Source organism: Micropterus salmoides, unplaced genomic scaffold (assembly GCF_014851395.1).
Source record: "Micropterus salmoides isolate LMB-PRFRI ecotype aquatic unplaced genomic scaffold, ASM1485139v1 Ms_hic_scaffold_11, whole genome shotgun sequence".
In the NCBI taxonomy this organism is placed as follows: Eukaryota; Metazoa; Chordata; class Actinopteri; order Centrarchiformes; family Centrarchidae; genus Micropterus; species Micropterus salmoides.
Window position 1 is genome coordinate 12,616,216 of NW_024040152.1, and position 18,973 is coordinate 12,635,188.

Below are 18,973 nucleotides of genomic sequence, written 5' to 3' on the forward strand. Positions count from 1 at the left end.
TAATCTGCATTCTTCTTTATGGAAACATCCCTTTGTTATCTTGAATATTAACGGCACAACAAATACCCGTCTCATCAAGACGCATGATGTCATCCCTCAAGTTGGTGCCACCCGTGGTAGCCATGACCTTGACTCCTCCTAGGTGCTTGCTGAGCTGAATGCTGATCTGGCTCACCTGCAGGGCCAACTCTCTTGTTGGCACCATTACTATAGCTGATTGAGACAGAAATGGCAAGGGCTGATGAAATGCAAGGGTTGATGAGATGCATGGAGAAAACTAAATAAAGTGATGCCCACAAAAAAATTTAACTTTACATATTCAGAGCAAAAACCATGTTCACCAACAGTAGAAAGTCCATGTGCTTCAGAGACTGTGACCCAAAAATATAAATCTGTGTCAAACATAAGCCAGACTATTACTTCTTCATGGCACTACACGTCTGGAGACATCTATCTGGAATTATTTGTGAAAAGCAGCAAAATCTGCAATTGACAAACCTGTACAGCAAACTTCTCCTTCAAATTCTGTCTGTTTAAAACTGGGTTTATTGTTTGTTAAACATTATAAAATGTTTAATCTAAAACTCCACTATTGTTTTATAATAATAAAACCTTCATAGTTGAGTTCTTCATAGATGTGTGTCACACTGCAACGGTTTCAAAATTAGCACTAAAAGAGGCAGCAGCAACTCACCCTGGATGTGATCCTTCTTCAGGTCTATCCTCTCCAGAAGAGGGATGAGGTACGCTCCACTTTTTCCAGTGCCATTCTTCGCCCGAGCCAAAATATCTCTGCCCGACAGAGCGATGGGGATGCTTTCCTCCTTTTGGCAGACAGACAAGTCCAAACAGTACAATGGTTAAGGTCTTTTTTTGGAAATAAATAATCATGAACAACGACATACTTGACTATTTAAAATCTGCAATCTTACAACAATATAATATGGGTGGGTGGGAGTGGTGAGAATGATTAAAAATTCAATAATCTGACATTTCTGCCCTGTAAAAACATGCGCAAGGTGCAGAAACAGAGTCTCACGATGGAGCCTTACTGATTTTCTCTTCCTTATTGAAAATGTGCCATTATTTGAGTGCCTTAAAAGACTGAAGTAACACAGCACTGTTATAGGTGAGTGTAGTTATGCAGCTCATCTTATAATTCGGAGTAAATGTGGTTTACAAAAAAAGGCTCGCTTTACATATTCAAGAGGACATGGGAAGTTCTAACAGCTGTATTTACCTGGATTGGAGAGGGTTTCTCCCATCCCATTTCAAAGATTCCCATTAGAAGTTCCCGCTTTAGACAGTAGTCTTCAAATTCATTTCCCTTTGTTGACGTCACATCCTGGGAGACCAGAGAAGAGATTACTGTTTAACTGAACATGGCAGTTGATGTGACTAAATTAAAAGACAACATACATTCAGTAAGTCTAACACATTTAAATTCTCTGTTAGTTAAGAACAGTGAATCTGAATGTCCGCTATAACTAATAGTTACCTTACCGAAGTTTTCATCCTGTTGTCTTTTGGAGGAAGCTCCAGGCACTTCTTCCAGTCATCGCCAAACCTTTGTATATGTTAAAATTTGCATTAGGACAAGTTTAAATAAACAAAAAAATAAACTCTGACAAAGGGCTGTGAAATAAATCTATGTTTTTGTCACCCCAAAAGCAATTTTTCCATGTAAATTACTGGGGTGCTGGCTGGGAAAATAATATTATTTTTATTCACAAGTAATGGGATTTTCTAGAAGTACTAGCCATGTCAAATAAAGTTCACATCCTTACACACTTGTCTTCTTTTACCATTGTTAACACAGGTTTGTGGTCAACATTGTGAAAGAACTAACATTTACATTTTTACAGATTACTGTACCTAGGTAACATTTCTTTCAACACAGAAGTTAGAGAATATGTAGAACTGGTAGCTTACTTGATGCCCCCACTGCTTTGAGGAATACTGGTCCATTTCTGGGGGGCACTGGGTTGTTGGGCACTTGAAAGGAGTAGTGACTGTTGTCCAGCTGGCTTTGCCTGTCCTCTGAACTGCCCATTTGCAGGTTTGTTTAATCCAATCATTGTTGCTGGGTTTGCTGTTCTTGCTGTAGCCATGGGTTCAACAACTTAAGTGGCAATATTCCTCAGACTGTTATATTTGCCTCTTTTTCACTGATCTGTTTTGCTTAATGCACCGGTGTGTAAAAAAGAAAACTAAAAGATGAAAAAATAAAATATTTTCCTCAAATCTTTCCTTTTTAAAGAATGTATTGTGTACACAATCTGACATTCAGACCTCTTGAAAAGAAGAGGCCTATGTATGAATTATGTCTATTTACATGCCAACTCTCCAAAAAAGAGAGAAATTTACATTCATATGAATAAATAAATCAAATGTGTGACCAAAACAAACTCTTAACCTTGCTGCAACGATGATCCAGAATTTTCTTTTCTATGTTCTTCGAGTATCTTGGCTTTTTATATCCAAGTGCTGTGCGTATACATTCAAAATGGTAAGTAGCAAAATATGATCTGCTTGGTCATGTCTCAGATTATCCTTGTGATTTGTTCCTCTGACACCAAATGTCTTCAAAACATCTTTGCTGGGGCTTAATACTGGCTCAAAAAAAGCAATCTGTGCTTAAACATGGAAAGTCCACTTTAAATGTCTGTGATAATCTTGTTCCAGTTTACTTCTGCAGTAAAGGTTGAGGTGGCAGTCTGCAAAGTGCTTCAGAAATTGCCGATCAACAAAACATCCAGGTTACCTGCCAGGCAATAAACAATCGTGGGTGGTTATTTTAACGTTAGATGATTAACAAGTGAGCAGAAAACAGCACCCTCAACTGTGAGAAACCCAAACTTACATTACACAAAAGCACTGGAAATCAATAACATACATATTATTTCTTCAATGTTAGCAAAATCAATTATTTGAAAGCAACAGCTTAATTTGGACGTGAAATGGCAATTAATATAAACTTTGCTTGTGCGGCTTTGTTATGATGCTATCGGGACGCGCTAACATAAAGCTAACTTAAGCTAACGTAATAACAGTTGCAAGCTAACATAATTCAACTAACATGCTAAGTTGAAGTAAGCCAACTTAGTTAGCCACTGGACATTTTGCTTTGTTTAACAAAACATAAAGTAAGCAAACCGTCAGGGTATTGCCCTGTGGGTCTCTTCTTTCATGAACACTTATCGATAGCAAAGTTAGCTTGAAAGAAGTTAGTAGCGCGCCTGTGTAAGCAGCGTTAAAAATGTATGTATAGCAACGTGGCTTTGACTGTCCAGTTAACAGCAAGCTAACGTTACTTCTTGTTCCTGTTGGTAAATGTGACCTTGTTTCCCGTTCGTCGGGACACGATGTGTAAAGAAAACCCGACTATCTTCTCAGTTTGCACATGTTACTCCAACACTTTTATTCAACATGATCAAAAACTACGTTAGCATGCTAGTGTTAGCTTAATGTAGCAAGTATGTGCTAGCATCAACGGCACTGTCAATCAATATGCTTGAGAAATGACTCTTTACCCAGTCGGAGACAGACGCTACATCCACCCAAAGCCTTCCCCGTTGTGCCGTTGCTTAAAGTTATATCGACAGTTTAATTAAGTTTGGAAAATACTCGCTGTTTCGAGAACTCCACCGAGTTATGACTCTTTTGTCTCCTCTTTTAGAATCTCAGCAATTCAACATGGCCGCGCGCTCGTTTTGGGGCTGGTTGTTGACCTCACACCGACCAATCACAACACCGCTTTCAAATTCGCCAAGGCTACTGTGGGGTAGGCTGATAAAACAAGACTCCACTGAATCTTCTGGACAAATTTTATATAAAAATATCTACAACTTTTGACAAAAAGTGATAAAAAAAAAACACGCGCACAGCCACATAATGCACACAAACAGACCTGAAATGTACTGTGAACATAGATTATTAAAATGGCAGAAGAAGGAATTTTGCAATATTAATCAGGTCATGTACATTGTCTAGCCTTACAATAAGCAGACTGAATACATTTACTTAGGGTGTCAAAACATCCCCACTTCAAGTCCAAGTGGGGACATTTGTTAAATTTAATCCCTACCTCCCCTTCATTTGCTGTTATCTCTACTGTCCTCTATTTAACGCTAAAATACTTTAAAAAGGGAGTTGTGAGTTCACTAAACTTAGGTTCATGTCCATCATTTACTGACATATCTTTTTATACAGTTCTTTAAGTTCACTCTTGATTGCATGCAGTGACACATTTCTGTTGCTGCATAGAAATCCAGCTGATCCCTGCAGCAGCTTGTAGGTCACCAGTTTGCTCCCAGTCATAAGGGGAGTTCCCACAACAGCAGCTGGATGAGCAGAGATGTTGCAGTCAGTGTGTCCAGGCATCATAGCCCAAGGAGGGATGCCAACTATGAGTCTGTCATGGAGTCCAGGAAAATAAGGCCAGCTTGTCTTACTTCAGGTGCAGTCTTTTGCTGGTCTGCTATCCTGTTTGCTGAACGTTCTCCTGGATGACATTTTGGCAGCTCTTTGTTGGTTGGCTGCGTGGAGGTAGTTAAAAGTTGCACTGGACAATAACTCTGAGCTAGTAAAATGGAAATACAAGCGTAGATGGAGTCTTTGGAGAGTGGGAGGTGCTATGGTGAGGGGTGTGTGGTGTAGTCAAAGGCGAACATCCACGACTGTGGTTGGGAGATGGGGACCCTAAAGCAGAGGCAAAGAGTACAAATGAAACACTGTGATTTCATGACTGTGTGTATGTGTGTGAACTTGACACCTGTTCTTACCATTTTCCGCTAAGTTGTTCCCATGTGGTGAGACAGACACACAGTGTTGATCTTGAACTTTAATCTGGTTTGAGCCTCTCCCTCGTAACACATCTGCTATCTGAAAAAGATTTACACTCTGTTACCACTTTGTCTGCTTGACCTTACGTGAGTTTCACAGTGATCTACAAAAAATGAGTCAAACAACAATATAATAATGGTGGGGAAACATTGCACCATTCAGGTCTGACCTCTAGAGGGAAGGATACACACACACTTTCACTTTGCATTTCTGGCTCCAATCCAGTCTTCCTACTATTCTAACCAGAGCTAAGTCAAGTAGAATTTGCAATTGTTTGCATTCGTTCTCACATAACTCAATTAGCAAATAGTTTAGAATTTTCCATTAATACATTACAAAGAGCCCCGTACGCAGGATAAGCGGTTGACGATGGATGGACATTACAGAGAGTGATTTCAAATTTGGACAACTACAAGGAAGTAGTTCACTGTCAATTTGATTTGGTTAACATTTGTCTTGACACAATCTGACCAGAAGCAGCAACTCACAACCATAAAAAGGCTACAATAAACAACACAGTAAGAATGGAATTTCAGCAAGGTCTGTGTTATTATGCATATTTTCTTTTAATGTCATGTCCTTGCTCACTTTCTTGTTCTTGGCTACCATCACAGGTGTGTCATTGTGGTAGTTCTTGAGGCTGCTGTCAGATCCACTCTTCAGCAGCAGCCGCACTGTATCCACCTGCCCTCGTCCACAGGCGCTGTGCAGGGCTGTGTTACCACTGTATGATTGGCTGTTGACATCACAGCCACTCTGCAAGAGAACAGAAGAAGTTGACACAGATGTGATTCATAAAGAAAGCCAGACACAGATGCAGTTCAGCATGGAAAGTGAAACAAAAGATAGATCCACGGAGAAGGTGAGTTAGATCAGATAGGAGAGATGAAGAAGAAAAAAAATGCTTTTAAAGGAGAGGTGAAGGAAGGAGAAAAGTTAATTCTGCCCATGTACATAACATTTGCTAAGCTCTGATAATAAAGATTAACTATGAACATTTTGCTCCAGTTCTTTGAAGGTCTTATCTATGGGCTAGAAAAGAATAGAAAAGTCAGTATGCAGCTTATGAGCTGGAAAGAGAAAACCAAACTTATCAAATACAGCTGAGTCACCGCCCTTCCCTCCCTACCCACACACATCCATTACCTCAATGAGGAAGTGGACCATGTCTGTGTTATTGCTCTCCACCGCGTGCATGAGAGGACTCTGACCACTTTTGATGTCCTGATTAGAAAAAAAGCACCATGGGAAAAGTCAGGGGATGCAGAGACGGTAAATGTGAACTTTGTGATGTTGTGAAATAGCACAGGGACTGACCATAGCGTTGATGTCAGCTCCTGCATCAAGCAGCATTCTGGCCAAACCTTTATGGCCACGCAGCACAGCCAGATGGAGAGGGCTCAAACCTGAGAACAGGGACAAAGCAGAACCGGAGCTTTACAGTGAGCAAATACATATAAACACATACAGTATGCACAAATCCAGGTGAATTCCTATATCTAGGTATATTCCTATATTGCCTATATTCTCAAAGACATAGGCAATGAAATATATAGCACATTTTCTACATAAAGACAAATTAGTGTTTACATAGTATTAAAGTATCACAGCTTGTGCTGCCTGAGTCGCCATAAGCTACTTTGGAAACCAGATCTCTTCAGCTCTATCTAGCCTACTTGTTCCTTTAGCCAAACCTCACCAGCCTCCATCATCCTTGCACCTTTTAGTTGATTAAAAAAGCCTGTAAACGTTTATCTGTTTCCTGTGCTCTGTGTCCGCCCTTGGGTCACCCATAAGAGCCATAACATAAAGGATGTTATATGAGTATAAGTACAGCATAAGACATAAAGAAAATTGAAATACATTTAAAACACATTTAAATTATTGTCAAATTTTAAAGCGATTAAAAAGATGAAATCGCAGGCAGTGCAGGATGCTAGTGCAAGTCATCTTCTGGAAGTGTTTTTCCTGTTATGCGAAGCAAAATTAGTAAGCTGCTTCTCTGTGTTTTGTTGGGACTGATTAGCAGACTGCTACTAGATGACATGAGAGACCAAGATGTTTCTTTCACTTAAAGCATTTTAAACGGACAAACCAGAAGCCAGTACAGAAGCCTGAGAATTTGTATGATATGTTCACTTTTCTTAATCTTTGTTAGGACTCTTGAAGCAGTGTTGTTAATGAGCTCAGTTGCCCAAAACTCTTGGACATAAAAGTCCCCCAAACCCATGAATGACATGAATCCTCTGATTCTATGCCAATAAAATCATAGTAGGCAGACTTTGCTTTCACTTGAGGTGGCTCTTGTGTTATTATCTGAACCCTACATACAAACTCAGCTCCACTAAGATAATACCCATTGTAGAAAGAGGAGACTGTGTGTATTTTGGGGGCGTTCACCTGTACCCAGACTTGTTACTTTCATACTACAGTATATGTCTACTGTATGGTGACATGACACACAGGCGTACTGTGGAGATCTGGCAACGTGTCACTACACCAGAGGAATATATAACACTTTGAGTGGTCTGGTTACCATGCTTCACTTATTTTACCATTTTACTGTTTGCACATAGTGCCAATTACTCTTACTTATAAATGTGTCACAAACACAGGGGGTTTAAAAAGGCAACTGATAACAGTGCCCAAAAAGTTTTTTTTATATTGAAACAAAGTTTAATTTATTCATCCAAATGATGTCAAATACTCTTAATTTCATAATAGCTTTGTATGTTTTCATTAATTGAATCTCAGGGAAAACACTGAGCAGGAAATGGTTACCAACAATCACAGGGCTTTATCATATTAAATGACTTAATGAGAAGAGCTAATGGGTCATACTTGGTCTTTCTTCATCAAGAATATCTTCAGTGCAGTACCAACGAGCTTACTTGGTAGACCGCAACTTACCCTCATAGTTTCTGATCTCCAGGCATGTGGAGGATGAGGAGCAAGAGAGCGCAACAGACAGACAATCAAGCTGGTCGTATTCGCAGCAGAGGTGGAGCGCTGTTTGGCCGTTACGGTCCAAGGCAGCAGGGTCGGCCCCGGCTCTCAACAAAGCCTCCACCATGTTTGCCTGCTGGGTTATCACTGCCAAATGGAGGGGAGTCTGAGGGGGAGGATGAGAGCAAAAATGACAGTTTAGACAAACCAGTGTATTCAGGACTGTAACCACAAAAGGCAATACACTGTCTTTTGAAAAACGTTTTCATTTTTCACACTGTAGCACACACTGGGTGGCATTCAGAATGTGAACTCTCCACTAATGCTGCACAATGCTCCCACTCTCTGCTATCCTCAAAGACATCATTCTTAAATAGGGAAATACACTTAATTGCTTTCTGGTGGAGAGTTAAATGAGAAATTTATACCACTAATGTCTGTATGGTGAATATGAAGCAAAAGCCAGGAGACAGTTAGCTTAGCTTTGTACAGAGACTGAGCTGGGAAACAGCTAGCATGGCTCTGTCTGCAGGTAACAAAATCCTTCCAGCAGCAACTCCAAAGCTCACCAATTAACATGTTATATCTTGTTTGTTTAAGCAGGACATTTCTTGGTGGTGCTGGTAGGCAGATTTTGTTACCTTTGGACAGAACATTCCTAGCTATTCCTCACTGTTTCCAACATGTATGCTAATGCTAATTCCTGTAATCTTTTTTTTGAATATTCTGCTGCTAGATTGGTAGGCAGACAAATTAAGAGTTACAAAATCATAAGCTCCTTTGTGGAATCTTGGATAATTGACTAGGTATACATTTACAAAATCTTAAAATACCCACATTCTAGTAAGTGAGGTTGGAGGAAGAGTGTTACTTCTAGTAAAGGCCTCTTTTTATTTCTAACCTGTTCTTCAGGTTAAAGGTCGGAGACAATATAACAACACCCTTAAGCTCAGGCCAACGCCTAAAATAAACAAACAAGGAACTATGTCTGTAAGATTATCTGTATTACACATCAGAAAATCATGGGATACAGGCATGAGTATTACGTGCCTATTCTCACATAAACACAAAAGTACCTTGCATTTGCACACACACAATGCCAAAATTCCTAGTTGTCACATCAAAGTGACTAGGTGAGACCTTTGCACCATATATCACGGAGCAAACATTAACAACCCTAGCATGGAACTGTGTGATTAATTCAAAACGAGGGAGGGCCGGTTCTGAGACACAAACGGTCTGCAAGGACAGGAAACACAAAAATTTCACATAGTCCAGGGGCTTATCGGGATGAATCAACTAAGTACTGAATGAAATCATTTGAGCAATCTAAGATGTTCCTTTGGGTTAGGTCAGCATGTATCATCCTGTTGATAATTACATCAACTATGGCAAGGGAGGGCACTGACAACCTGCTGTTTAAACTAAGCATTACAAAAGTTCAGTCATAAAGGGAAGTCTTTTAACCTGGAGTTTTTAGCTGCTATTCAAGTCATACAATAAGGAACAGATTGTTGCTCCAAGTTTCACTTTTGCTATATTACTATTGCGTTTGTGTGTGTGTGTGTGTGTGTGTGTGTGTGTGTGTGTGTGTGTGTGTGTGTAAGCTGGGGGTTTGTTCCAGTAAAGACTATAAAAAAACTAGTCTAGCAGTGGGAGAGCGTCTTTGTGGAATTCCTCCACTGTGTCAATGCCAGTGTTCCTCCCTTCAGCCCCTGTTTCCCTGAATCCTGTGACTCACACACACACTTACGGACAAAAAACACACACAAATATCCACACACACACACACACACACACACACAATCATATTCACTTGTAAAATGTACGTTCTTTGAACCTATAATCAGAATTAACTTTTGAACAAACATTGTGAAAAGCAGCCATGTTACTATTTTATAGCACTTATGGAACTTCGGTCATTTCCAGAAACTTTCACGACTTTCAGGGCCTTCATAATAGACTTCTCAGAGTTGGCAGAGTCTAGCTGTGTCTTCCTGTAAAGGATTTCAAAGTGACTTAAAAACAAATCCAGAGCAAAGATAAGAGGAAGGGAGTGAGGGGATCAGGGTGGAAAGACGGAGGAATGAGGAAGAAACGGAAGCGGTGGAGGGGAGTCCAGGGGAAAGACAGGATACCAAGGGAAAATCCCTTTTCTTTCCCCTGGGTCTGTCCTTGCACACTTGCATTCCTGCAAAACGAGCGGATCAACATGAGGGAGGTGAAAAGATGAAAGGAGAAGAGAAGAGGTTTCTTGGCATGAAGAACAGCCCCTGGCTATAAGCAGTGCCAAACACAAAGAAAGGTAGAAGGCAACACTAAGAGACAGAGACACTACAAGGTAAAGTCAGACCTGTTGCACAAATAAACACCAAACTCTCTTACGTCAGTGTTGTTGACAGTTACACTGATAGCATCAGTCAGTTCATCAGTTATGGTTAGAAACACCTTTATGCTCTTAAGATATATGCAGCGAGATATATGAAAAAAGAAACAGCAGTGAGAGAGCGAGACAGATAGAGAGACAGCATGACAGAGAGCGAGATAGAGAGAGAGAGAGAGAGACACGCGCAGGAAGGGAAAGTCCCAGTAAACTACCCTCTGAACCTCAGTGCAAGGTATGTTGAGAAACAGCCCAAAGCAAAGGGGGGGGGGGGTCATGTGACTTCTCGGAACAAGGATGCTAAAGCACACACAAACACACACAGATGTCTCGCTCATGCTCACACATGCACACACACTCACACTAAAAAGAAAAAATGGCATGCTACCAGCATCAGTATGCACATATACAAAATGAAGTAAAGTAAAATGAATTGACATGAATCTCAATAAAAAGATTTCAACAGTACAGCGAGTGTGACTATTTAAAGAAACGTCTTTAAGGAAGGTAATATTGAAATGCTGATCATATGCATACTGCTTTGCAGTAGTAACACATGCACTTCGGAGGATGTCTTTAACCTAAAGCACATGACCATTAGTGCATGTTTTAGTGTGGGTGGCCCCTGGGGATTCAGTCCCCAAACCCCACTAGTGTCAGTGCCACGCGCCCATCAGATGGGGCAAGAGCAGCAAAAGACAACAATAGTGTGTGTTTGTGTAGCTGCAATGATAGCAAGACCAGTGTAGGAGTATCAAACAGCTGTCTCTACCATCTCAGTAGTGCACTGTTGTTCAGCTACAGCGCTGATAGTAACACTCTGTCAAAAAGTTACATATGCAAAACCACAGAAACTCAGGATTTGTCATCAATATTGGAAAAGATGTATTGATTTTTTCTTTGTCTCTGGGAAGTTGGCCAGTGCCAGAAAATGAGTTCAGGTCTGTGTCGTAAACTTTATGTTTTGAAAAATAAAAAGTTCCCTCGCCTCATTTTAATAAGTCTGTAATTTATGCCCGGTATTCAGCTAAAACCACTAAATCTGGTAGGCAAATGACTGTGACGGGACCTGTGCTTGAAAATCTCCCCTTTTGGTTATACCTGCATATGGCATGATGTACGTGAGTGTGTGAAAAGAGAGTTTGTCTATATGTGTCGCGTGCATGCATTTTCATACACAGGGCAGACACAGGATATCACAAAACCTATGCTGTCAAGCCTCAGCAATGAGGAAAGACAACAACCGGTGATAGCACCAGCGTTATTTCTGGTAAGCGGGCCCGTGGTGTCCTGTGTGGTATGAAACCCCAGCCTTGAGAACTAAAGCTCTGCACGGCTCAGGTGCTTTCTCTGCTGAAGGATGAAAGAGAGAAAGCTGGCAGAATGCAGAGCATACGAGCGAGGAGGTGGAGACAACAGAGGAGAAGAGAACATGGAAATGTTTACTTAACGCCAGTGGTTGGGACAGCCCTGGATTGGGAAACACTCAAAGGCAATTTCTTGTACACATTCCAGTTAAGTACACTGTAGTGTGTCCCTTATGTTGAGGTTACTATGTAAGGAGTTAAAGGGCACAGTAACAATTTTCATTAGAAAGACACTTCAGCAAAAGTTTATTGGGTCAATTTGTCCATTCATATCATTGTAAAAGCCAAAGTTGCCCTGGACAAAGAGTGTCAGTCAGATTCTTTAAATGCAAGGAAAAAGCGACATGTGCCATGCCATTTTCAAGCATGTTCATGTTTTTTTTAGTCAAGGCCAAGACCTGAGATTTTGAGTGCAGGGTTCATGAGAGTTTGTGGGAGTGACACATTGCTCCACTTAATCATCTTGGCTCTCTCCACTGAATTTCACAACATGGCAAATCCAAAATGCAAACCCTGAAAAATCCCATCCTATAGAGAAACTTAGCACCACACAAACTGTGTACAAAATAAAACAGAATGCTGGAAAGCACACTTTGTCCTTCCCAGCATGTGCATGGCTTTGGCTTGCGGCAAGTACAGGTGGAGAAACCAGGAAGGGTGAATTCCACTGCATAACCATCAACCGCCATGACTGTATGAGCATGCGATAAAGCAGAGTAAGGCAAGGAGGAAACCAAGGCACTTCCTCTTTCATTCTTTTCCATGCTACTGTTATCAGAAGGGTCTGGCAGGGGAATGTGTTTTACGTGTGCCTGTCAGGGCAGAAGTCTCCCATTTTGCTTCTATTTTATGGCTATCTCTCATCATGTTAAACTGATTAACGCTGAGACCTCTTTATAAAATATAACTGGATCTGGAAAAAATATCTGTGTATTAGATGGCTGCCAAATTTGAAAGGAAGACAAAATTCTGCCTCAAATGTCAATTCTGCATTTAATGGACAGAAATGTTACGTGTATTTAAAGTGTATTTGTTTTACCTGCCAGAGGTTGTTGTAGATATCAATGTCTCTGTGAGCCCATATCAGAAGTTGGATCAGTTTGTAGACGACGGCCAACTCCCCCTGCACCACAGCTATATGCAGAGCTCTGTAATGAATACAAAAAAACAAAACAGACACATAAAGATTTTAACACTAAAGTTGAAAGAGAAATATTGCAAGGTTAGTGGTTAGTCCTAGGTTTTATTGACACTGTGACCCACTGACACTATACCTCTGGGAAATGACTGATCTGACAACTCATCAGAACTTACATGTGTATAGTAATGTGTGTACTATATATAGATAGAGATAATATATATGTACAGTAAATGCAAAATATATAGGTATTCGAACTGCAATAATCTCTACCTGGCATTAATTTCAGCACTCTTTAGTGATGTGAATATGAGGATGTGCTGCATGACTAATTGTTATTTTGAGGTTTTGTTCAAAATTTAAGCATGTGAACTATTAAGCCCAGTGCACTACAAGTCACTTTCCCACATGGTAGCAATAGTTAGTCAATTTTAGGAAATGCACTTATTTGCTCTATTGCTGATAATTACATCTTCATGTCTGTCCATTAAATATAAAGCTACACCCAGCAGCCAGTTACCTTAGCTAAGCATTGAGACCGTAAAACTGGTTCTCACCCTTTTTTGGGCCTGTGTCCCCCCATCCATTATCTAGGTCCCCATCAAATAAAATGTAAGCTAATTGTCTTCCTTGAATATTAATGTTGATCATTCTAATGCCAAATAAATTATTTGATTTAAGTGAACAGTTTCATCATTCACTCTATAGCTCGCTCAACCACTGCTACTGCTCTCTCCATCTCGTTCAGTGAGCTGGGGAGGTGGGGGCAACTTTGAATGATGTGTTTACAAACAGAAACTGACAAATCCTACTCATTCTGCCTTAAAACAAACGCCCCCGAGACCACCTAACCTTACAAAAATATTACTTCCTACTCCCCTGCCAGCACCTCTAAAGCTCACATTATATCTCATTGTTTTATCTGTGAAAAGAAAGTCTAAAAACAACATGTTGTGCTTTATGGGTTATGTGCTGCAAATCACTAATTTGGGATGAAAAATCACACATTCTCTTCATGGCCTATAAATTTAACCTTGAAGGGCTTTTATTGTGATCAGAAACAGCAAATTCTACATGATCACTTGATCTAAATGATCCCACTGACAGTTGAACTGAGGAGCTCTACAGATGTACAGGCATGACTCACATTACTTTTATCACACCCTTATCAAGACTAAAGGGGAAACCTCTATCTGTGGTCTTTACATGAAGCGAAAGAACAAACGCAGGCCAAAGTTTAGGAAAGGTAGAAAACAAATACTGTAGAAAACAGTATAGCAGTTTTCACATTATGCTCTTTTATTCTGTCAGAAGAAGCAGCTTCCAGTAAGAGCCAGACTGGTTTTATGTCACTTCCTGTTGTCAGTAACAATGGCAGCATTCTTTATCTTGCTCGGTGTGCTGTGAAATCCAGCCATTAAGCTATATGGTTTCTGACAGGGGCTTTCTGTAGGTTAACTCAGTCAGCTTCATCCAATGGATAAGTCATAATAAGACATACAGAACAATTGTACAACAGGAAACAGGGACGCTTCTTGAGAAGTTAAAAGTACGCTTGCACAGAATTTGAGGTCAGAAAATAAGTTCTTACAATGAGAAAAGCACTTGCAACACTTCCTCTCAGCAGTGTGTCCCACTGACACGGAGTCATTAATAACAGTAATTTCCTTCCTGAAAAAATATTGTTTGAAGACCTCTCAAACAAATCAAATAACAGACGCTCTGACGTACAGTGTCAAGTGCAAGAACTACACCTTCTTGCCCATTTTAGCAAAACTGGTATGCAGTTCAAGGAAAGGTTCTTTGGTTATGTATGTATGTACTCGCCTATCTATCTATCTACCCAGTGTCTCATTACTCTAATGATCTCTTCCAATCACATTAAAAGCAAACATCTTACATAATCTCTACATTCAGTAGAAACATTCTGATTCTTTGATGACTTGATAAAGGCAAGTATGAACAGTATAATGCCTGTGGCCTGTTAAACTGAAGCCTAAGCATGTGCTAGCCTTCACTTGGTGGTAGCAGGGGGAAAAAACAAAGTCATGCTCTACTATGTCTGTGTATATAATTAAATGATTTACCAAAAAAGAAATGCAAATCGTGGATAAACTGTGTGTACATGTGTATGCAGTATACTACATACATAATTCTTGCACATAGTGCATGAGTAAGCATACAGTAGATATCACTCTACAGTGTGAGTACAAAACTAAAAATGTATGTGCAAGAGTAGGTTGGAACTGCAACTAAAATAAAATCAGATGATTTGCTCCTGACATCAGATTGAACAGCAGAAAAAGCAGAACTGTATGTTGGAACAGGAGTGAGCATGGTTGTTCTTTCCTCAGCTGGTCCCTGTTCCTGTAACTGAAGTCAGCCCAGTGCATAAATCAGTATCAAAAAAGATGATGTAGTAATCATACTGTACATGCCATCAGCTAACCATATTTGCCTTAAAAAGCCCCTGCAGTGTCTCAACAATAAATCATACAGTGATTGGAGTGACCGATCATTCTACAGTATTTCCACAGTCAAATACAGTATACTGTATACAAATACTGTTCAGGTATGGTTTGTGTAGTATTTTGTCATTGAGCTCTGACGAAACTAATAACTAAATGTATAACCAAATGTCTCTTATGCAGTTTTAGAGTGAATTTCTATCTTGATATAATCTATTATACCTTCATCCATCTCTCTCTTTTTCTCTTAAGATGAAACTATACAGTTTCTAGTTCCTGGAAGTGGGGCAGACCACAGCCCCAGATAACCTCAGGCATCAGCGGCATTGACGCAGACAGGAGTCCCAAGCTTGCTGCATTAACACAGACAGTCCCAGTGCAAGTGTGTGTGTGTGTGTGTGTGTGTGTGTGTGTGTGTGTGTGTGTGTGTGTGTGTGTGTGTGTGTGTCTGTGAAAAAGAGAGAGAGAGAGAGAGTGTCAAAAACACAGTGTGAGAAAAGAGAAAAAAAGAGAACGCAGAGAGCGATGGGACCATTGTGCAGTATCCTTTTTGGTATGGAGAGTGAGGGTGCAGCCAAACTGAATGATCAGCCTAACATATGCTGTGGTCTGCCGACCAGCTGAGCAGTGATGAGGTGTTGTGTCAGTGTGTGTGAATAGTAAACAAAAGAGACACAGAGACGCACCACAGTCCAGTTAACAAGAAATGATGACTTCACATCACATTGTATAATCTGCTGTGCTCGTTACAAAGAATGATGGGGTTGGAATGTGTCTGAGCAAAACTGGATGAGCAAGCAGTTTATTGTTTTGTGGAATAATTTTTTTCTACAGCATTTCTACAGTCATCATAAGGGTAACATGATGTCACTCAGTCAGTCAGTCAGTTCACCACTTTGGTCCAGACTGAAATATCGTAATAATTGGATGGATTGCCGTGAAATTCGGCATTCAGATATCAATGGCACCCAAGGATATATCATAATGACTTTGGTGATCCTCTGAATTTTCCCCCAGTGCCACCATTAGATCAGCCAATGTTTGTCCGATTCTTTGGTTTATGCCCAAATACCTCAAACCCAATGACATTTCCATCTTCCTTAACTGTACTTTGTGTTTAGTGCCAACTAGCAAATGTGAGCATGCTAACACGCTAAACTAATATGGTATACATGATAAATATTCCCGGCTAAACATTTGCATGTTAGCTCTGTAATTGAGAGCATATTGCCAAGTTGGAGTTAACACTTAGTTCAAAGTATGCACCCCTGTGTATAGCCTCATAGACCAACTAGTATGGCTGTAAACTATTAGTCTCGTTTTCTATTCTTTACATAAACAAAACATTTAATGTTTACATCTGGTTCAGTGCATGTGCAAAAGTACTGGGTCTACATACTGTAGTAATTTTAAATGGTTCAAGTTCAATAATCAGAGTTTTGCCAAAATCTGCATATGTTGGTGTGTAAATGCACAGACAGCATGTACAAATTAGTAGGAGCAGTAAGAAAATATGCACATTACACATCTAGTGTGGCTAAGCAAGTGACACATAAAACAGAAATGGAGAGAGAGAGAGTGAGAGAGAGAGAGAGAGATAAAGCTGATAGAAAGAAAGCGGTAAATGAGGAAGTTAAGAGCGGATGTTTGGGTTTTTTGAGCCCATTCATTTAAAAACACAGAGAAGAAAAGAGAGACAGAAACACCTGAGAAAAACCGCAATCGTGTTTAAAAACTGAGCAACCACTGGTTTTCCCGAAACTAAGGGGCTCAGAGGCGCTGAGAACAGAGGATGATCACCACCGTTGACGTAAGAGAAGGCGCATGCTCGCATCTCTTGACAATGTGCATACATACACACACTCATGTACATACAAACAGTGTGAAATGGACAGGGGGGCTGAGAATGTTTCTGCAGAATTCACACAAAGTTTTATATAACCACAAAACAACAAGTAGGTACTACGTAAGCTAGTCGAGTTCTGAAGTTCATTACAAAGGGCCTAGATTTTGTGAAAACTCCGACACTGCAGCTTTGTTGCATTAAGTCAATGCTAATTAGACAATGTTCATGTCAGTTTTTCATTTTGTCTTTGTGTTATGGATAACATAATTGCAAGACGCTCCAGAGAGGAGTGTCAACAATATATACAGCAAGAGAAGATAAAAAATAAAATCAGGTTTTAGGGCGCCGATGTTAAAAAATATAGAGACTCATAACTTTGCATGTATAACAAAGAAAAAGTACTTTTTATGTCTATTCTGAGAGTCAACATCCGTTGCATTCTTCTTATTTCTTTGCCATTATCTGTTTATAGCAGACATGTCATAGTGATTATGAGCCTCTGAAGCAGATGTGGGACAATACACAGCTGTGACATATCACGGGACTTACGGCTCCGCTAAATGTTGGTCATCACGAGTTTATTTCAAATGAATGCAAATATTGCTGATACTTTTTGAAACCACAACATCAAAGTGGCATTTAATTCTTGGACATGCTATGTTTTCACTCACATGACTTTGTGTGTGAGTGTGCATGTGTGTGTGTGTTTGCGTGTGTGTGTGTGTGTTCTTGTATCAGTTTGACATTTCAGTTAGTGTGTGGGTGGGCGTTAAACCTTTACACAAAGTAAAGTAACCATGCGTTAAAGTTTAATATTTGCATTCATGTGGTCTATGAAAACTCCTCTAGTTTCTTGTGTACAGTATTCTCATTCCCAACCCCCCCGATCCTACACCCTGAGAGGCTAGTCAACTTAAAATTATAGGTTGCTCAACACACATACACTAACACATACCTGCTCATGCAATGCTCATTTAATCCAGCAGCTCAGAGTCAATTGCTACAGTTTCCAGGCTAGTGTGTTAGAACAAAGTCTCCATTGCCACTTAGTAAATCATTCCTGATCTACGCTAAACCACTTTCCCTTATAGAAAGTAAAAAAAAAAATTGGTTGGATACGAGAGGGGCACTGACTGTACCTCTTCAATATGCAGAATCACTTGAGTCGTGGAGATTATAACAAATAAACAGAGATGATACAGACATGACACAAACCACATCCAGGTTGTGGAACGCCAAAAGTTTTGTTAATGAGGTCACTTGGTGAGACTTGTTTGGGTCCAGCCCAGCGAATCCCTTGTATTCACTTTTTTATTTATGTGACCAATTCAGTTTCACTTTTTTTCATTGGCTGGCGAGGAACTATGAGACAGACTAATATGTCATAGGACTTTTTCATGCACAACATTTTAACATTACATGACATATTATGCATGCTGGCTCACTGTCACACTGGGACATTTGAATTTGCTAATCCCACAAGTCAAAATGTCTACTGTGAAAAAGGCCTATTGGTTCATGCAAAGACAAATTTGAGAATGCAACTCAAGAGACAGAAATGCAAGATCCATGAATGGGCAAAAACACAAAGATTGTATGTGAAAGCCTTCTAAGTAGGTGGATAATTAAAAAACTGCTGGAAAACAGCTGGGTTGGATTATTGATATTTTGTATCATCTGTTTACATGTTGCTGGAGGTTAAGATATCAATTACTTATATCAATTACTTCTTGCCACCATAGAGGGCATCAAAGTACATAAAGGTATGTACAGTACTGTGCAAAAGTTTTAGGCAGGTGTGGAAATAATGCTCCAAAGTAACAAAGCTGCCAAAAATAGACATGTTAATCGATTATATTTATCAATTTACAAAATACAAAGGGAGTGAACATAAGAAAAATCTAAATCAAATCAATATGTGGTGTAACTACCCTTTGCCTTCAAAACAGCATTAATTCGTCTAGGCATATCATCAGGTGT

General features: G+C 39.9%; 1 protein-coding gene across 2 annotated transcripts in view; it reads right to left on the reverse strand.

Moving 5' to 3' along the window:
• The window catches only part of LOC119897332 (probable ATP-dependent RNA helicase ddx6), a 33,895-nt gene that overhangs the window by 11,446 nt on the left and 3,476 nt on the right, over positions 1 to 18,973 (reverse strand). The window contains exons 3-10 of one of the 2 annotated variants that reach the window (XR_005443396.1): positions 12,581 to 12,689; positions 7,756 to 7,957; positions 6,163 to 6,251; positions 5,992 to 6,069; positions 5,434 to 5,601; positions 4,785 to 4,884; positions 3,534 to 4,701; positions 2,247 to 2,764 (exon numbers count right to left, since the gene is read on the reverse strand). Coding sequence is in view for 1 of the 2 variants with exons in the window: in XM_038710953.1 (XP_038566881.1) it covers positions 67 to 213; positions 695 to 824; positions 1,241 to 1,345; positions 1,504 to 1,567; positions 1,933 to 2,111 (625 nt within the window). In the remaining variant the exon portion in view is untranslated. Of the gene's footprint in view, positions 1 to 66; positions 214 to 694; positions 825 to 1,240; positions 1,346 to 1,503; positions 1,568 to 1,932; positions 2,765 to 3,533; positions 4,702 to 4,784; positions 4,885 to 5,433; positions 5,602 to 5,991; positions 6,070 to 6,162; positions 6,252 to 7,755; positions 7,958 to 12,580; positions 12,690 to 18,973 lie in introns of those variants that run through there. The other variant, XM_038710953.1, reaches the window with a different exon arrangement.